The sequence below is a fragment of the Panthera onca genome, chromosome A2, assembly GCF_046562875.1.
Source record: "Panthera onca isolate mPanOnc1 chromosome A2, mPanOnc1 haplotype 2, whole genome shotgun sequence".
NCBI lineage: Eukaryota > Metazoa > Chordata > Mammalia > Carnivora > Felidae > Panthera > Panthera onca.
Window position 1 is genome coordinate 153738130 of NC_138340.1, and position 15857 is coordinate 153753986.

Sequence of the window (15857 nt, forward strand, 5' to 3'; positions counted from 1 at the left end):
ACCAGAATTTTCAATTGAGTGCCAATGAAGAACTTAAAGTCTGTTTTTGGAGCAAGGGGTGTCATCACGTATATGTGTGTGTGTGTGAGATACATATCATGAATTTGTACTATTTATTAATCGAGTTGGTATCAGTTGTTCTCAAAGAAGTTTCTTTGTTATTAGAAGAAATAATAACGTGAGAAATATAGAGGCACCTGGGTGGCCCAGTCAGTTAAGCATCTGACCTTGGCTCAGGCGTGATCTCACGGTTGATGAGCTCGAGCCCCACTTCGGGTGGGCCCCACTTCTCTTTCTCTCTCTCTCTGCCCCTTGTGGGACTCTCTCTTTCCCTCTCTCTCTCTCTTCCCCTCGCTCACTTTCACCCTCTCTCTCTCAAAAAAGAAAAAAAAAAGTAAGAAAGAAAAATACAGAAATTGTGTTCATTTATTTTAAAAATTTTTAAAAATATTTATTTATATATTTATTTATTTATTTATTTATTTAAAAAGCTTATTTATTTGCTTTGAGAGTGAGCAAGAGCAGGGGAGGGGCAGAGAGAGAGAGAGAGAGAGAGGGAGAGAGAGAGAGAGGAGAGAGAGAATTCCAAGCAGGCTCAGTGCTCTTAGCACAGAGGTTGACACAGGGCTCAATCCGGCGAATCCTGAGATCCAGACCCAAGCCAAAATCAGGAGTCGGAGGCTCAGTCGACGGAGACACCCAGGCGCCCCCATGTTCAAGTTTAGCTGTTAGATTTGGATGTGCAATATTGAGAAAAATACGTTATTCTAATAATCAGAAAACAGACTTTACATTTCAAAGAAGAAAAGATAATACATTTCCTGCAAAGAAAGCTTAATAATATTTCAAAAGTAAAAGGACATTTGAAAATACAGCATGATCAACTTGTCAATAAGCCCCAAAAAGATGTTCTTAAGGAAAAGGGCATAAAGTTATTGGCACAATTATCAGTTGCTTCACAAATATTAATGAGGAACACAATCTTTGTGTTTAGCTGTGGCAAAAGAAAAATGGTTTAGTGCTAAGTGCTGAAAAGCTGCTTCATCCAATATGTTGGTGCATATGTTTTTGGTGGCAAACAAGCTGATAAGTTCAAAGCTATACTTCCTGGAAATAACACAATATCAACTCAATTATCACAGAACCTTGAGAAGAATCAATGATTCTTATGCAGTAACAGTCCAACTAGATGAGAGTACTAATATTGCAAATTATATAATACTTTTATGCCAGATATGTGTAGCAAGACAATTTTATAGAGGAGTTATTGTCTGTATGGAGAAAAATATATTCACAACTAGGAAATAGCATTTAAGTCACTAAAAAAAAAAAAACTATACAATTTATAATGGAATTGCAAGTGATGGGACAACAAATATAATCAGGAAACCATAGGGGCGCCTGGGTGGCTCAGTCGGTTAAGTGTTCGACTTCAGCTCAGGTCACAATCTCGCGCTCAGTGAGTTTGAGCCCCACGTCAGGCTCTGGGCTGATGGCTCAGAGCCTGGAGCCTGCTTCTGATTCTGTGTCTCCCTCTCTCTCTGCCCCTCCCCCATTCATGCTCTGTCTCTCTCTGTCTCAAAAATAAATAAACGTTAAAAAAAAAGTTTATTAATCAGGAAACCATAAAGATATAAAAATTATTGAAAACTACTAAAAACAGAAGATAACTTGAAATATTAAATGAAAACAAATGTATAGAAGACTCAATTGGTCTTCAAAACCTTAAATAATTTTATTAAAGTTGATGTCTATGAGGAGAATAAATTATTGGGGATTAGTACCTCATTTACACAGAAAAATGATTGCCATACATGAAATTAATCATTATGTTGGATTAAGATGAAAGAATTTACTGCAAAGAAAGTGGATTCACATTACTATTCACAATGCCTATGTACATGAACTAAGAAATTCAGTTTTGACTCATTTGAAAAATAGTTACAGATCAGGCTCAATGGTAGACGAGATGAACGTGCAACATTACCCTCATGCATTGTGGACCGAAACCCATGAACAGGCAAGGATTTCCACAGCATTAAATAAAATCTTCTGTGCTATTTATATGGATTGGTTTGTACATTGTATTACAAAACATATTTATGCGGTATGAATTTTCTTTATTTTACACAATAAGGTAAGTTCTGTGAAACCTGTATTTCAGCTATGCATCTGTGCGTATACTGGGTTTCAGCGTAGAATCTATTTCTCACTGGGAGTTGTGAGAAGTTAGAAAAACACTCAGTGCGTTAGAAGTTGGAAGATTACGTTGGAAGAGTCACACGCCTGCAGAACGATTCAGCCCACAGACCGCCAGTTTGCTGTCTGAGCTAAGCTGTGGAGGCTACTGGATAGGAGTTACCATACAACTTACTCTGTAGGAAAAAACTGAGTGTCTAAGACGTCATACTGACTCAATCAAACGGTCGCGAGTTCGTGGTAACATTGTTAATCCGGTTAATGGATTTAACAGAAGGCGTGAATTCTCTTCAGGATTTGGAGGGGGGAGGGCCTCAAATTTGCTTTCTGGTTCGTGGATTAAAATGGACAGTAACTCTCCTCCTTTTAAATCTGGATTCCAATTAGTTTATCACACGAGTGCCTACAAGGCGTTCCCAAACAAGGCTCCCCTCCACCCCGAAATGGGTCATTCAGCATTTCACTTGCAGAGAGTACGTTCTCTAAAATACCACCAAATCCTCCTGAGAAGTTTTCTATTAATTTCAACAGTTTAGACTTTGTGGACGAGCCCAGAACTGTTCATTTACCCAACTGCAAAACGTTACTGCTCATTTTACGACCGTGCCACACACAACCCCCACCGTGGCCGGGCGACAGCAGTCGGTCGAGGAGAGGTAGGCCTGTGGGAGTCAGTGTTGCGCTCTGCGGAGGGAAGCCGCAGGGCGAGTCCGGCTGGAGTTAGCCATTTCCTTTCTTCCCTCGGTATTTCGGGCAGCGGGGCGCCGGGCAGGCAGGCACCGCAGCTGGTCCTCGCGTCCCTCAACCCTTTCTCCGTCTCCGCCTCGAGTAACCATCTTGACAACCCCAGCTCATTAGAGCCGAGTGCCGGAGGAATGGGCCGGACGGGACCCAGCGCCATGATTAGGTCAGTCCCAAGCGCATCCCGACGCTGGCTCTTTGCTGAGCCCCACGCGCGCCTCCGGTTTCCGGGTGCAAACGGGAAGCTGGGGAAACCCCAGACCCCTCCCTTTTAGGAAGGGCGCAGACGGCGTCTCCGTTTCCAAGGAAACCGGCCCTGCCACTACGTCACTTCCGCTGACCTGTCTGGACTCCAGACTGTTGGGAGGAAAAGAGGAAAACTGAGCCGCAGCCACGACGGTGGACGCGAGCGTCTCCTATCTGCGCATGCGCCCGCTCAGCGGCCTGCTTCTATTTATGTGGGGTATCCAACATGGCGGCTGCGGCGACCCTGGCGATGGCGGTGGAGCCCATCAGAACATAGTGGCTGGGAAGGGGGCACGGTCCGCACTCACGGTGGCGTCGGCAGAGACGACTGAGGGTGGTGGAGGGAAGAAAAGCGACGGAAAGCAAAAGGAAGGGCGGGCAGGCAAACAACTCGGCGTAGAACCGAGCGCCGGCTCGAGCGAAGGCACAGGGCCAGAACAGTGGGGATGGCGGAGCCACGCAGAGTAGCGTTTATTAGCCTGTCACCGGTGAGGCGGCGCGAGGCCGACTACCCGGGGGCCGAACGCGAGCCCGAGTACCCTCGCGAGCCCCCCCGGCTGGAGCCGCAGCCATACCGCGAGCCGGCCCGGGCGGAGCAGCCGACCCCGCGGGAGGCTGCCCCCCGGTCGGACGTGCAGCCCCCGCCGCGGGAGAAGCCGCTCCCCCAGCGCGAGGTCAGCCGCGCCGAGCCGCCCATGTCGCTGCAGCGCGAGCCCCCGCGGCCCGAGCCGCCGCCGCCGCCGCTCCCTCAGCTGCACTTGCAGCCGCCCCCGCCGCGGGAGACGGCTTCCCGGGCCGAGCCGCAGCAGAGGCCGCCGAGGGAGACGGTGCGCCTGGAGCTGGTGCTCAAGGATCCCACCGACGAGAGCTGCGTGGAGTTCAGTTACCCGGAGCTGCTGCTGTGCGGAGAACAACGGGTACAGAAGATTCCTCTCTCACCCCCCAGACCCTGGGAGTCTCAGGACGCGTCCGCCTCTCCCAGTGGTTGGCACCTTCCGACGCCCACTTTGCGCGTCTCGGGTCGCCTGGGAGGGTGGGCTGGCGGGGGCAGGGGCCGAGAGGGTGGACGAGTGGTCGGTGCTGCTTTCCCCTGCTCCCCAGGGTTGGCCAAGGCTCCCACCCGGCTCCGCCGACCCCCCCCTCGCTCGCCTGCTCCGAATGCCGCTCGGAGCCGGTTTTCCTCTGCAGCTTTCGGGACCTCAGAATTTATGTTCCTTTCTGCTCCCCATACAAAATCTGGGAGCTCTGCAAGTTACGTGGTTGGGTTTTCCTTGTGGAGCTCCAGCAGTCATTCCGGTAGAAAGGAAGAGAAAACCTTGGGGGACACGCCCCCCGGTCGGAAGCCCAGAGATAGTGTAACCCCTCGACATCGTCCTCTTCACTCTTATGTTTGGCTCTGAGGTGTGCTTGCGAACGTTGGGTATTTCTCTTAATTGAAGGGGATTTGAAAGTAATCTGAAAAATTTCAGACTAAGGATTCCGCTCTAGGAATGAAGAAGTGGGTTATTTGGTTACTTATTTTCCTCTCTCATGTTGCTATTGGTAAACCTATTTAGCTTTGTTTTCTGTATAGTTTGTTCTTAGTGTAATTGAATGGGAAGGTGTCTTTGGCGCCTACCATCATACTTTTATTTCAGTGTTTATCATTAGTTTATAGGTCCGCGTTGGAGGATGGTGTATTGGCCATGGTGATTTTTGGAGAACAATGAAAAACATCTTAGCTTTGAATTTTTAGAAACTGTTGAAAATCCATAGGTATGCCTTTGATGGAACTGGTGAACAACGAAGATAGGAGAGAGGTTTGTTGCTAATTGTAATCTTTATTGTAGGTTTTGGTGGTCTTTAGAAGTAAACTAGAAAGGGAAATGATAGAGTAAAAGCAGTAAGAACAATTTCCTCTGTCATTTAGAGGTTATGCTCTTTATTAGGTTTGTTTCAGTACAGATCTAATGGACTCAAGAAGTCATTTGTTTTGTTTTTGTTCTCAACTATCTTTATAGTTGAGATGAATGACTCTTTAGTTTAAAAATATATTAATGTCACTTGATTTTGTTTATTTTAAGGCCAATGAATCTTTTGATCATTATTTGTAAATATTGTTGTGTGGTCAAATCACTTTATTATTATTATTTTCATGTTTATTTTTGAGAGAGAAAGAGAAACAGAGCATGAGCAGGGGGAGAAGGGGCAGAGAGAGGGAGACACAGAATCTGAAGCAGGCTCCAGGCTCTGAGCTGTCAGCACAGAGCCCAACACGGGGCTTGAACTCATGAGCCACGAGATCATGACCTGAGCTGAAGTCAGACGCTTAACTGACTGAGCCACACAGGTGCCCCTAGGTCAAATCATTTTAAATGTTTGCAACCTAAATGAATTGGCAAGGGTAGAGATTATATTGGCCATGTCCACATAACATTTTATCCTTCAGACTCACTTTAGTACCCCTCCTTTTTATAAATTTGGTGTTTCTTTTTTCCAAAATAATTTTGAAAATACTGGATTGGAGCATTTTTCAAGTAAATTGTATTTGATCTTCTCATCTAAGTAAGTTTGCTGTTTGACTCCCTAATCTACTTCATACATTACAGATGAAAAGCATCATATTTGGGTAAAAATACATTATGGTAGCTAATATTTACTGAATTCTTCCTATGTGCGTGCTAGACACAGGTCTGAGTAAGGTGTATGGCTTATGGAATCAGTCCAGCAGAGCTCCTTGAGGTAGGAACCATTGTCCCCACTTTGCAAATGAGGACGCAAATGCAAAGTGCTTGTATGTAATTTTATTAGTATTTCTTTCCATACTAGTACCACTTGTTAATAAAACAAAACTTCTTAAAATTGTATAGTTTAAAAAAATTTAGAGGATCCTGCCAAAATGAACTAAAACGAGAGTTATAGTAGAAATAGGGATTTGTTCTGATCCTCTTAATGCTATGATATTCATTCCATGACAAAGTAATAGTAGATATTTATCTTTTAATTACGACCAAAAAAAGTTAATTTTGACCCCCTACCTTGTTTGTTAACCTGATAATATCAGAACTACTAGTTTCATGTAATAGGAGAAAGATGAATAATTCAGATTAGTTTTTCTGTTTATGCTCTCAATTTTGGGATACATTGGTCACTTTTTCTTGTATATTCAGCCAAGTATCATTTGTTGTATTCTGAACAAAAAAACCCCCATGGTTTATACAATGCACCTTTGCAACCAAGATTTGCCAGATTTACCTATGATAACTCCCAATGAACATATTTTTAAAGGAATTGTAGGAAACATTTCTTTAAATGAGGTTGTCATATTTCCATGAAAGGAAATCCTAGAAATAGAAACCAACAAAAAAAGCAAAATGAAACCAACAGAATTGATCTGCAAAGCAGTGATTCCCAAACTTGGTTTTTCTTCCCTCAGGGAGAGTCCAGTTATTTTTAAGGATGTTATAATCTTTTCAAAATAGTTTTAATGTTGAGTTTTTGTAATTGAAAAACTTACTGTGTAGCAGAGTTTGAGTAGAAAGGCAAGGCAAAGACATTGTGTAAAATTAAAAGAAAAAAGATTCTAAATTTTGAAATAGCCATCTATCACTGAATAAGATTTTAGTTAATAGGTGTAGGTATAAATCTGTGTCGCATGTGAATACCATCTTTATCGGGATACATTTAAATCATTCCCCTTCTGGGGCGCCTGGGTGGCTCAGTCGGTTAAGCGTCCGACTTCAACTCAGGTCACGATCTTGCGGTCCGTGAGTTCGAGCCCCGCCTCGGGCTCTGGGCTGATGGCTCAGAGCCCGGAGCCTGCTTCCGATTCTGTGTCTCCCTCTCTCTCTGCCCCTCCCCCGTTCATGCTCTGTCTCTCTCTGCCTCAAAAATAAATAAACGTTAAAAAAATAAATAAATAAATCATTCCCCTTCATAGATACAAAATGAATAGTAAAACCCTGATTAACCGAATGCAAACAGAATTTTTGCATATTATTTTTTATTAATGAGGCAAAGCACAGTTAAATGAGTGTATGTTGGCAAAATATGAAAAACAAAATCCCTTCTTGTTAGGTTATAAGGACGCAGGTTAGCTAAACCCTTACCTTGTTATCTCTGTGGACTGCTAAGCCCTGATTGAGGTGGTTCGGGATGATGACTGAGGCATGGCAATTGTCTCTATCCTCAGAGATGAATGTGTTCACCATTTCTGGCTAAAGGGAAATAGTACAGTTTAGATATAAGTTCTGGCAGTAATTGCTATGCAAGTAATTTTTGTTTAACTTTTAGTAAACGAGGGAATCAGTTAACTAGAGCATCCATTTGTGAATGTGATTAATTGAACACATAGTATAAAAAGAAAAAGGGGTGCCTGGGTGGCTAGTTGGTCAAGCGTCCGACTCTTGATTTCTGGTTGGGTCATGATCTCATGGTTGGTGGGGTTTGAGCCCCACATTGGGTCAGTGCTGACAGGTGGAGCCTGCTTAGGTGTCTCTCTCTCTCTCCCTCTCCCTCCTTCCCCCTCTGGCTCCCTCCCTCCCCCTCCCTCCCTCCCTCTCCCCCCCTTTTCTGCCCCACCCCCTACCCCATGCTCTCTCTCTCTCTCTCTCTCCCTCCCTCCCTCCCTCTCTCCCTCTCTCCCTCTCTCCCCCTCCCTCTCTCTCTCCCTCTCTCTCTCCCTCTCTCAAAATGATAAACTTAAAAAAGGAAAAAAATGATTATGGTGTTAATATGGTTATACTTTTACAGAATTCTATGGTATCCCATTGTCATAGTGCATATTTTCGGTAACGTGAAAGATCCGAAAATGGTGTTAATGAGTTAACATCAAAGGACAAAATTATTATAATGTTCATGCCTGTGGGTAGCTCATAATTTTGATATTTACTGATTTTCAAATCTTTTTTTCCATCGGAAAACCATAAAGCTTACTTAGAGCCTTGATTGTGGGTAGGGGTTGATTTCTTAACTGTGAAAGGAGAGTGAGTCAGTTTTCTTAAATTTATTTTTACAGACTGTCAAGAGTAAGAGATTTATTTTTGATGTCTCTATGAAGTCTACACAAAATCTTATAAAATGGCACATAAGGTGATTCTTATTAAAAATATATGTCCGTGTGTTTATATTTCACATATAAAACGGGTCAGACCAACACAAAGACCTGGTGTTTAGACTTCACAGTGACTTGAAGCATAAGTTCATAATGGCAGTCATGGTGGTTGCTCTCTGTCCTTAGGCTCAGGTTAGGGCTATATCCTGGACATGCTTCATATTTCTTATTTCATTATCAGTCTCTTCCTGCTGGTTTAATTATTCCTTTCAGGTCATATGTATTTTTTGCACAGGTAACTCCTACTGGGATAAAGGATTCTGTAAATATATTACTTAATTACAGTAGATAATTTTACAAGTTGATTCTAAGATTACTTCTTTAAGCTTTAAGAGCATCCTTTTATTCTTATACCCTAGGTCTGATGAATTGTTTTGTATGAATTCTGTTCATATTTTTCTGTCATGTTTTTAGACTGACCAAACCTCAGCCTTTATACCCAGGATGAAATATCTCTGTTCCAAAGTGTGCAAACCTTTGTCCCTTCTGAATTTTTTTCTTCAGATTCAGCTGAATCTGTATCCAATATTTCACTTGTAATATACTTTATCTTTAATTCCTGAAAATACTACCTCAGTAAAAATACCTAGCCTTCCTTTTTTAAAAAATTAACTTTCTAGTCAGTTGTTCATAATTGGGTACAAGTAGAATTTTGATGCATATGCAGCTCCTTGTTTCCCCCTTTTTGTGCTGAAAAACTATATATATGAAATGTGCTTGCTAAAATAGTAAACCTGAGTAAAGGATGTGATTTATGTTTTTGTTTGTTTCGGTAAATGGATGGCAAATGTGGGATCCGAGCTGTTTGTGTGGTTTTTTAAAAACCATGTATTATAATAAACTTTGATTCTCCCCTGCTAGAAGGAAGCCATGGTAATGTAATCTATTCGCAGCTACTTCACTTTTCTAGCTTTGTTTGAAGGTAGTATGTATTCCCTGAATGACTACCCATTGATAACAAGTAGGTGATGTTGGGGCACCTGGGTGGCTCAGTTGGTGGAGCGTCGGACTTCGGCTCAGGTCATGATCTCGCGGTTCGTGGGTTCGAGCCCCACGTCGGGCTCTGTGCTGACAGCTCAGAGCCTGGAGCCTGCTTTGGATTCTGTGTCTCCCCCTCTCTCTGCCCCTCCCCATGCTCCCGCTCTGTCTGTCTCTCTCAAAAATAAATAAACGTTAAAAAAAATTAAACCAACAAAAGTAGGTGATGTAGGTAGAGGTGTTGATGCCCGGCCTCAGCAGAAGGCTGTAGCAGCTACAGATACTCTAGTGACAGCTCAGGGCAGATAAATCAGCGGGGACACTGATGAATAACCAGGTGATCCTTTGAGAAGCATTTCCTGACCAAAGCAGTTATCTTTGTCGGGAAGATCTCAAACTAGAGTTATAAGTGGGATTTTTGTTTTTATCTAATTTTCTTGGGGGATTTTTGGCCTTTTTATTTTGGACATGGTGGCCATAGATCATTCTGTAGGAGGAGACAAGTTGAATTGTTGAGCTGTTCACCGAAAAACTTGAGAATGTGTAAGAATCCATTAAAACTGAAGTGTTATTTTGCTACAGATGAACATTTCTTTCTGGTTACTTTTTTAGCATTTTTTTTTTTTTAACGTTTATTTATTTTTGAGACAGAGAGAGACAGAGCATGAACAGGGGAGGGGCAGAGAGAGAGGGAGACACAGAATCTGAAACAGGCTCCAGGCTCTGAGCAGTCAGCACAGAGCCCGATGCAGGGCTCGAGCTCACGGACCGTGAGATCATGACCTGAGCCGAAGTCGGACGCTTAACCGACCGAGCCACCCAGGCGCCCCTCTTGTTACTTTTAATGCTTCTAACTCATTTGTTAATATTTGGAAATTTTGACTCTCATTATTAAATTTAAGGATGTATTTGCCTCTGGTTGAAGCAGTACTAATACTTTTATTTCTTTTCCCATTTTCTTTGAATCAGAAGAAGCCCATTCACACAGAAGAACCATTTAATGACGAGCAGCAAGAGAGGCAAGAAGTGGAAATGTTGGCTAAGAAGTTTGAAATGAAATATGTGAGTACAATATACTCTTCACTAGGTCATTTTACCCTGTTGGCCTTTTTTCCACCTGTGACTGGTTGGGAGGGCTTATAATACCCACTGCAAACCTTATTTTGCTCTTATAAATTGCACTCCTTATAGAGTCCAGGTACCTTGCTTAACTTATATTTTCTCCCATCCTTACAATAACACCACATACTAAGTAATACTGAGTGCGTTTTACACATGAAGAAACTGAGGCTCTGAGCTCAAGATCACACAGTGGCAGGAACTAAGCTACATATCCATGTGTGTCCAGCTCTGATCCTTTGTCTTTCCACTGCCATTGAAAAGACCACTTTAATTCCCTTGGTGTAGTATGTCTCCAGTTTTCATGCCTCTTTAGACTTTAAGAGAATGAATGTGTGTACTTCTAGGCCCTGGGGATCAGAATCAATCAGAAGCAGCATGAAATTTCTTTGAAAGTCTCTTGTTTACCTTAAACATTCATGTACATTTTAAATTCTGTGCCATGAATAGATTGGTATTGGTTTTAATGTAAAAATAAATTCTAATGACCTGATTGTGAAGTTGCTTAACATTTTCCTCAAGTTTTCTAGTAACTGGGTTTGTAGGAAAGCCCTCTCCCCTCCTCACTCCTGATGTTTATCCTATGACTTGACTTCATGGCACTTTGCTAAAACATAACCCATGAAAAGCAAGACCCCTTTCGGGTTCCCCTGTAAGCACTGAAAACTGTCTCACAGAGATAGGAGGTCAGGTGGTGCTAGCCCTGTCATTCATGTTATCCAGATTCAATTAGGATCTTGGTTGACACTAGTTGGCTCCTTGTGCTAATGAAGAATATATTTGGGGTGAGGGAAATGTATGAGAATGCTTTGGGATGTGGATCAGGTTGTAGGCCCTACTTTGCCACCTACAAATTGTCCTTTGGTGAGATTATTTAACCTTTGTGGGCCACAGTTTTCTTTTTTTGAAGACTCTTTGAAACTCCTTCTGGCTTTATATTCTGTAATTATATAATAATTTGGGGATGGACTGGCGGGCGTTTTGATGGAAAGAATAGCAAAAGTCGTTATGTAAACTGTAGTGTTTAATTAAAATATGGTGTTCTCGTTATATATTCTGACGTACTATGGCTTGATTTTTTAAGTAATCTCTGTACCCAAAGTGGGACTTGAATTCATGACCCTGAGATCAAGAGTCCCATGGTTTACTGACTGAGCCAGCCGGGTGCCCCAACGATTTTTTTTTTTTTTTTTGTGAGAGAGCGTGCTAGCACAGGAGAGGGGCATAGGGGGAGAGAGAGACAGAGAGAGAGAATGGGAGAATGAATGAATCCTAAGCAGGCTCCCTGCTGGGCTTGATCCCACCTTCCTGGGATCATGACCTGAACCAAAATCAGGAGTCAGATGCTCTACTGATGAGCCACCCAGGCGCCCCCTATGGCTTTTTTATGCAAGTTGATACATTGGTTAAATTTAATGTTTTAACCAGACAATATATTTACATGGTTCAGAACTCAAAAAGTGTAGAGTGAAAAATCTTTCATTCTTTTGTTCACCCACATAATCTCACCTCCCAGAGGCGCATAATGCTTTTGGGGGTCCTTCTGTTCTTTGTTTTTTTCATTTACTCTAACTTGGAGATTTATTCATATCAATACAAAGAGAACTTTCTTCTCTCTCTCTCTCTCTCCCTCCCCCTCCCTCCCTCTCTCTCTCTCTCTCTCCCTCCCCCTCCCCCTCCCCCTCCCCCTCTCTCTCTCTCTCTCTCCCCCTCCCTCCCCCTCCCTCTCTCTCTCTCTCTCTCTCTCCCTCCCTTCCCCTCCCCCTCCCCCTCCCTCCCCCTCTCTCTCTCTCCCCCCCCTCTCTCCCTCCCCCTCCCTCCCCCTCCCTCTCTCTCCCTCTCTCTCCCTCCCTCCCTCCCTCTCTCTCTCTCAGGGTTGCATGGTATTCCATTGTATGGACATATCACAGTTTATTTAACCAGTCCCCAAATGATTTAAATTGTTTCCAAAAGTTTGCTGTTGTAAATAGTGCTACAGTAAATTACTTAGTCGCGTGGTATTTCACAGAGTTGCAAGTTTATCTGTTGGGCAGATTCCTAGAAGTGGAATTTTTAGGTCAAAAGATATATGCATTTATTTATTTAGTTTGGGTATATATTAACCAAATTACCAGTTTCTAAGTTGCCAGTTTCCATTCCTCTAATACTACATTGGAGTGCCTATTTTTTCCATAGGTTATAGAACTAAGAATTAGAATTGCCCTTTGCAAATGGAAGAATTCCTAGCATATGATCCTACAAGTATTGTGACTCAGTGTATGATGTACTGCCTCAGAGTTAGCATTAAATCTTACTGGGGAGCTCTTGGATAGTACTTGCCATGGAAAAACCAATATTCTGAAGAAGGTGGTTGATGTGTAAAATCGAGTTCCAAATAACTGGGTTGTATCCAGGTGCTGTAATTATGCAGGGATAAAATATTACTCTTGTTATAATTCAAATTAATGGGCTATATTTCTTCTCTAGATTTTTATTGTGGCTACTTACTCTCTTATTTCCTTTCTTTAAAATTTTTTTTTCTTTTTTAGTTTATTTATTTATTTTGAGAGAGAGAGAGCACAAGCAGGGGAGGGGCAGAGAGAGGGAGAGACAGAATCGCAAGCAGGATCTACACCATTAGCGCAGAGCCCAGTGCGGGGCTTGAACCCACGAACTGCGAGATCACGACCTGGGCTGAGATCAAGAGTTGGATGCTTAACCAACTGCACCACCTAGGCACCCCTCGTATTTCCTTTCTAAGTAGAGATTTAAAATGTCCTACCCTATGAGGCCTTTATGTGCCATGAGTATTACGGGTATTCAGTATGTATGTTTTAACAAATTATTTGGACCCTTTTAATTAAGAAAATCGTCAGGTTGAAAGTGATGGGAGAAGATACTTTATCCACCTCTAGGCCCCGGGCTGTCACAAGAGATCACTTCTAAACAGCAAAGATTTGGGGCACCTGGGAGGTTCAGTCAGTTAAGCGTCTGATTTTGGCTCAGGTCATTATCTCACGGCTGTGGGTTTGAGCCCTGAGTTGGACTCTGTGCTGACAGCTCAGAGCCTGGAGCCTGCTTTGGATTCCATGTCTCCCTCTTTCTCTGCTCCTGCCTTGCTCATGTTCTGTCTCTCTCAAAAATAAGATAAACATTAACAAAAAATTAAAAAAAATAAACAGCAAAGATTTTTTTGGTGTTGAGAGGTAGCAAATTGGGATGTCTGTATGTATATTTATATTTATGTATATGTTATATGTATATTTATATTTCAAGTAAAAAGCCTTAAATAGTATATGTAAAATATTGCAAAATGTTAACCCACCAAGGTTACATTTCCTTTTTTTTTTTTTTTTTAATGTCCTTAAAAAAACTTTTTTTGGTGATAAAACGAGGACTTAATTTGGAGGTTTATAAAACATGAAACTAGCTACCTTCTAACTTTTGTTTCCTTCATATAATTTAGTTGTCCTTGTCATTATTTCTGAAAATCACTTAAGGTTACTTCTAGCTCTCTGCTTTTTAGAACGAGAGATGCACTTTTTTTGTTAAATTTTGTGTATAAATGATAAAGTACTTGAGGATTTACGTTGGGCATACAAAGGGGCATGATAGTTGCTTTCTCTTGGAGAAACTTTCAGAATAATTGGGAAGACAAGACATAGACACACACATCGAGTAGCAAGCAGTGCCTGTGGAAGTGATTGACTCTGGGGACCTGAAAGTGAGTAGAAAGGCCAGTTCCGCTCTTGCAACTGGAAGGAATTTTGGAGACCTTGGTGCAGAGTCATTGAATGGATTCTTCCAGTCTCCTGTCAAACCACATTTGTCTGTAATCCCTGGAATAACTTTTCTGCCCATCATAGGATATCGAGTGGGTAAGAAGCGGAAGGAGCACAGGATTGTGAGTTAACACAGCTGGATTCTCATCCTATCTTTACCATGTTAACTAGCCGACCTTAGTGAAGCCTCTTGGCTTTTTTATGCTTTGGTATCTGTCAGGGGAAAACAAGATCTGTGTAGCCAACTTTATATTTATAGCACAGGGGTTTTGTCAGCGTCAGATGAAAAAATAGATTTTTAATGTTGGAAATATTTAAGGTGCTATCTAAATAGGAAATACTACTTAAACATGTCAGTCTCGTGGAGAACTGCTCCGTCTCATTGTACATGTCATAAATTCTTTTTGATATAAACATGCATGGGATTTTTAACCTCTATTATTTGACTGCCCCACTGATTTTGATCTTTTAGCTCAGGCATTCTGTTCCAAATGGCCTTTATCTTTGGTCATTCTCCAAACGGTCAATCACCATTTACAGACAGTTAGTTATTACAGTCTTCGTAAAGACTGCAACAAAGTATTTGGAACCCTTTAAGAAAATCATTGGGCCAAAGCGACCTGGGAGGAGATATGTTGTACGGTGCTAGGCTCTCGCAAAAGGTCACTCTTAATCACTGAAGATCTTTATTGACTGTAGTTTACTGTCCAATAGTTCCTTTAGTATCCTGTAGCAAATTCAGATGCCCACTGATCCACCAGCGAAGCAGGCCACGTGAACAGTAAAGGTGGGGGGTTGTCTGAAATAGGGGACAGCTCCTGTCAGCTGTAGCCCTTCTTACTTTGCGGGGACTTGGGCTTAGGGTTGTCACATCTTTACATTTCTCAAAAGAAGGCTGAAGTCTGGATTTTCCTCTAATATTTCTTAAATATTGGCTTCTAGTTAAAACACCTACTAGACTAAACAATACATCTGTGGGCCGTATCCAGCTCTCAGGCCCTAGTTGGAGACTTGGTATACTTGCTTCACTCTTTCTTTTTTTCTGATTTATTTAACTTATCAGTCCATGTACTTTCACATCTGCCCCTTGTCTTCTGTGAGCTGGGTGGTTGGTGGTACAGGTGGGAGGGCCTGCCATTTCCGTTGTGGAGGAGAATGCATTTGTAGGAAGTTTCAGAGAACGGAGCAAGTTAAACTCAGTTGGGGGTTTCCATGATACGGGGGAATAATAAGATGCATTGAGTGGTGGCTGGGTCTATAAGCAACGTTAGTGACAAATTGAGTGGTGTGGTGGAGGGCTGAGGCAAGTTTATGGGCTTCTTGTGGTCTGGAGTGCGTGTGTGTGGCGGTTCCTTGTGCTGGAAAGGAGCTGTGTGAAGTGGAGCTGGCTGCCACTTGAGGGAAAAGGAGGGACAATGTGGAGTTCAGGATGTGTCCTTTGTCTTGCAGCAGTTGCTTGGGGGAAGGGATGGAGACAATTTTAGTAGTTGAAAAGCAGTAATGGAAATTATAGGACTTATAAAATTGTAAACATAGTACCCTGTATCAAATGGTTTGTTTTTTCCCTCTATTCTGTCCTCTTTTTATTGCCTGTGTCCTGTTACCTTTTAGGTAATGTAACAATGAATGTTCAGCATTAATTGCTACATGTTATCTTGGGAAAAGAGGAATGTAATTGTTCAGTGCTTAATTTTACTTAGAGCATACTAAATTGGTTGTTG

General features: G+C 42.3%; 1 protein-coding gene across 6 annotated transcripts in view; it reads left to right on the forward strand.

Moving 5' to 3' along the window:
* Positions 1-3413: 3413 nt before the first annotated feature.
* The window catches only part of UBN2 (ubinuclein 2), an 86386-nt gene continuing 73942 nt past the window's right edge, over positions 3414-15857 (forward strand). For 4 of the 6 annotated variants that reach the window (XM_060633247.3, XM_060633242.3, XM_060633246.3 and 1 more), the window contains exons 1-2: positions 3414-4103; positions 10226-10318. In XM_060633247.3, the coding sequence (XP_060489230.1) occupies positions 3633-4103; positions 10226-10318 (564 nt within the window). In that variant the 5' untranslated portion in view covers positions 3414-3632. The remainder of the gene's footprint in view (positions 4104-10225; positions 10319-15857) is intronic. The other 2 variants (XM_060633243.3, XM_060633245.3) reach the window with 1 other exon arrangement.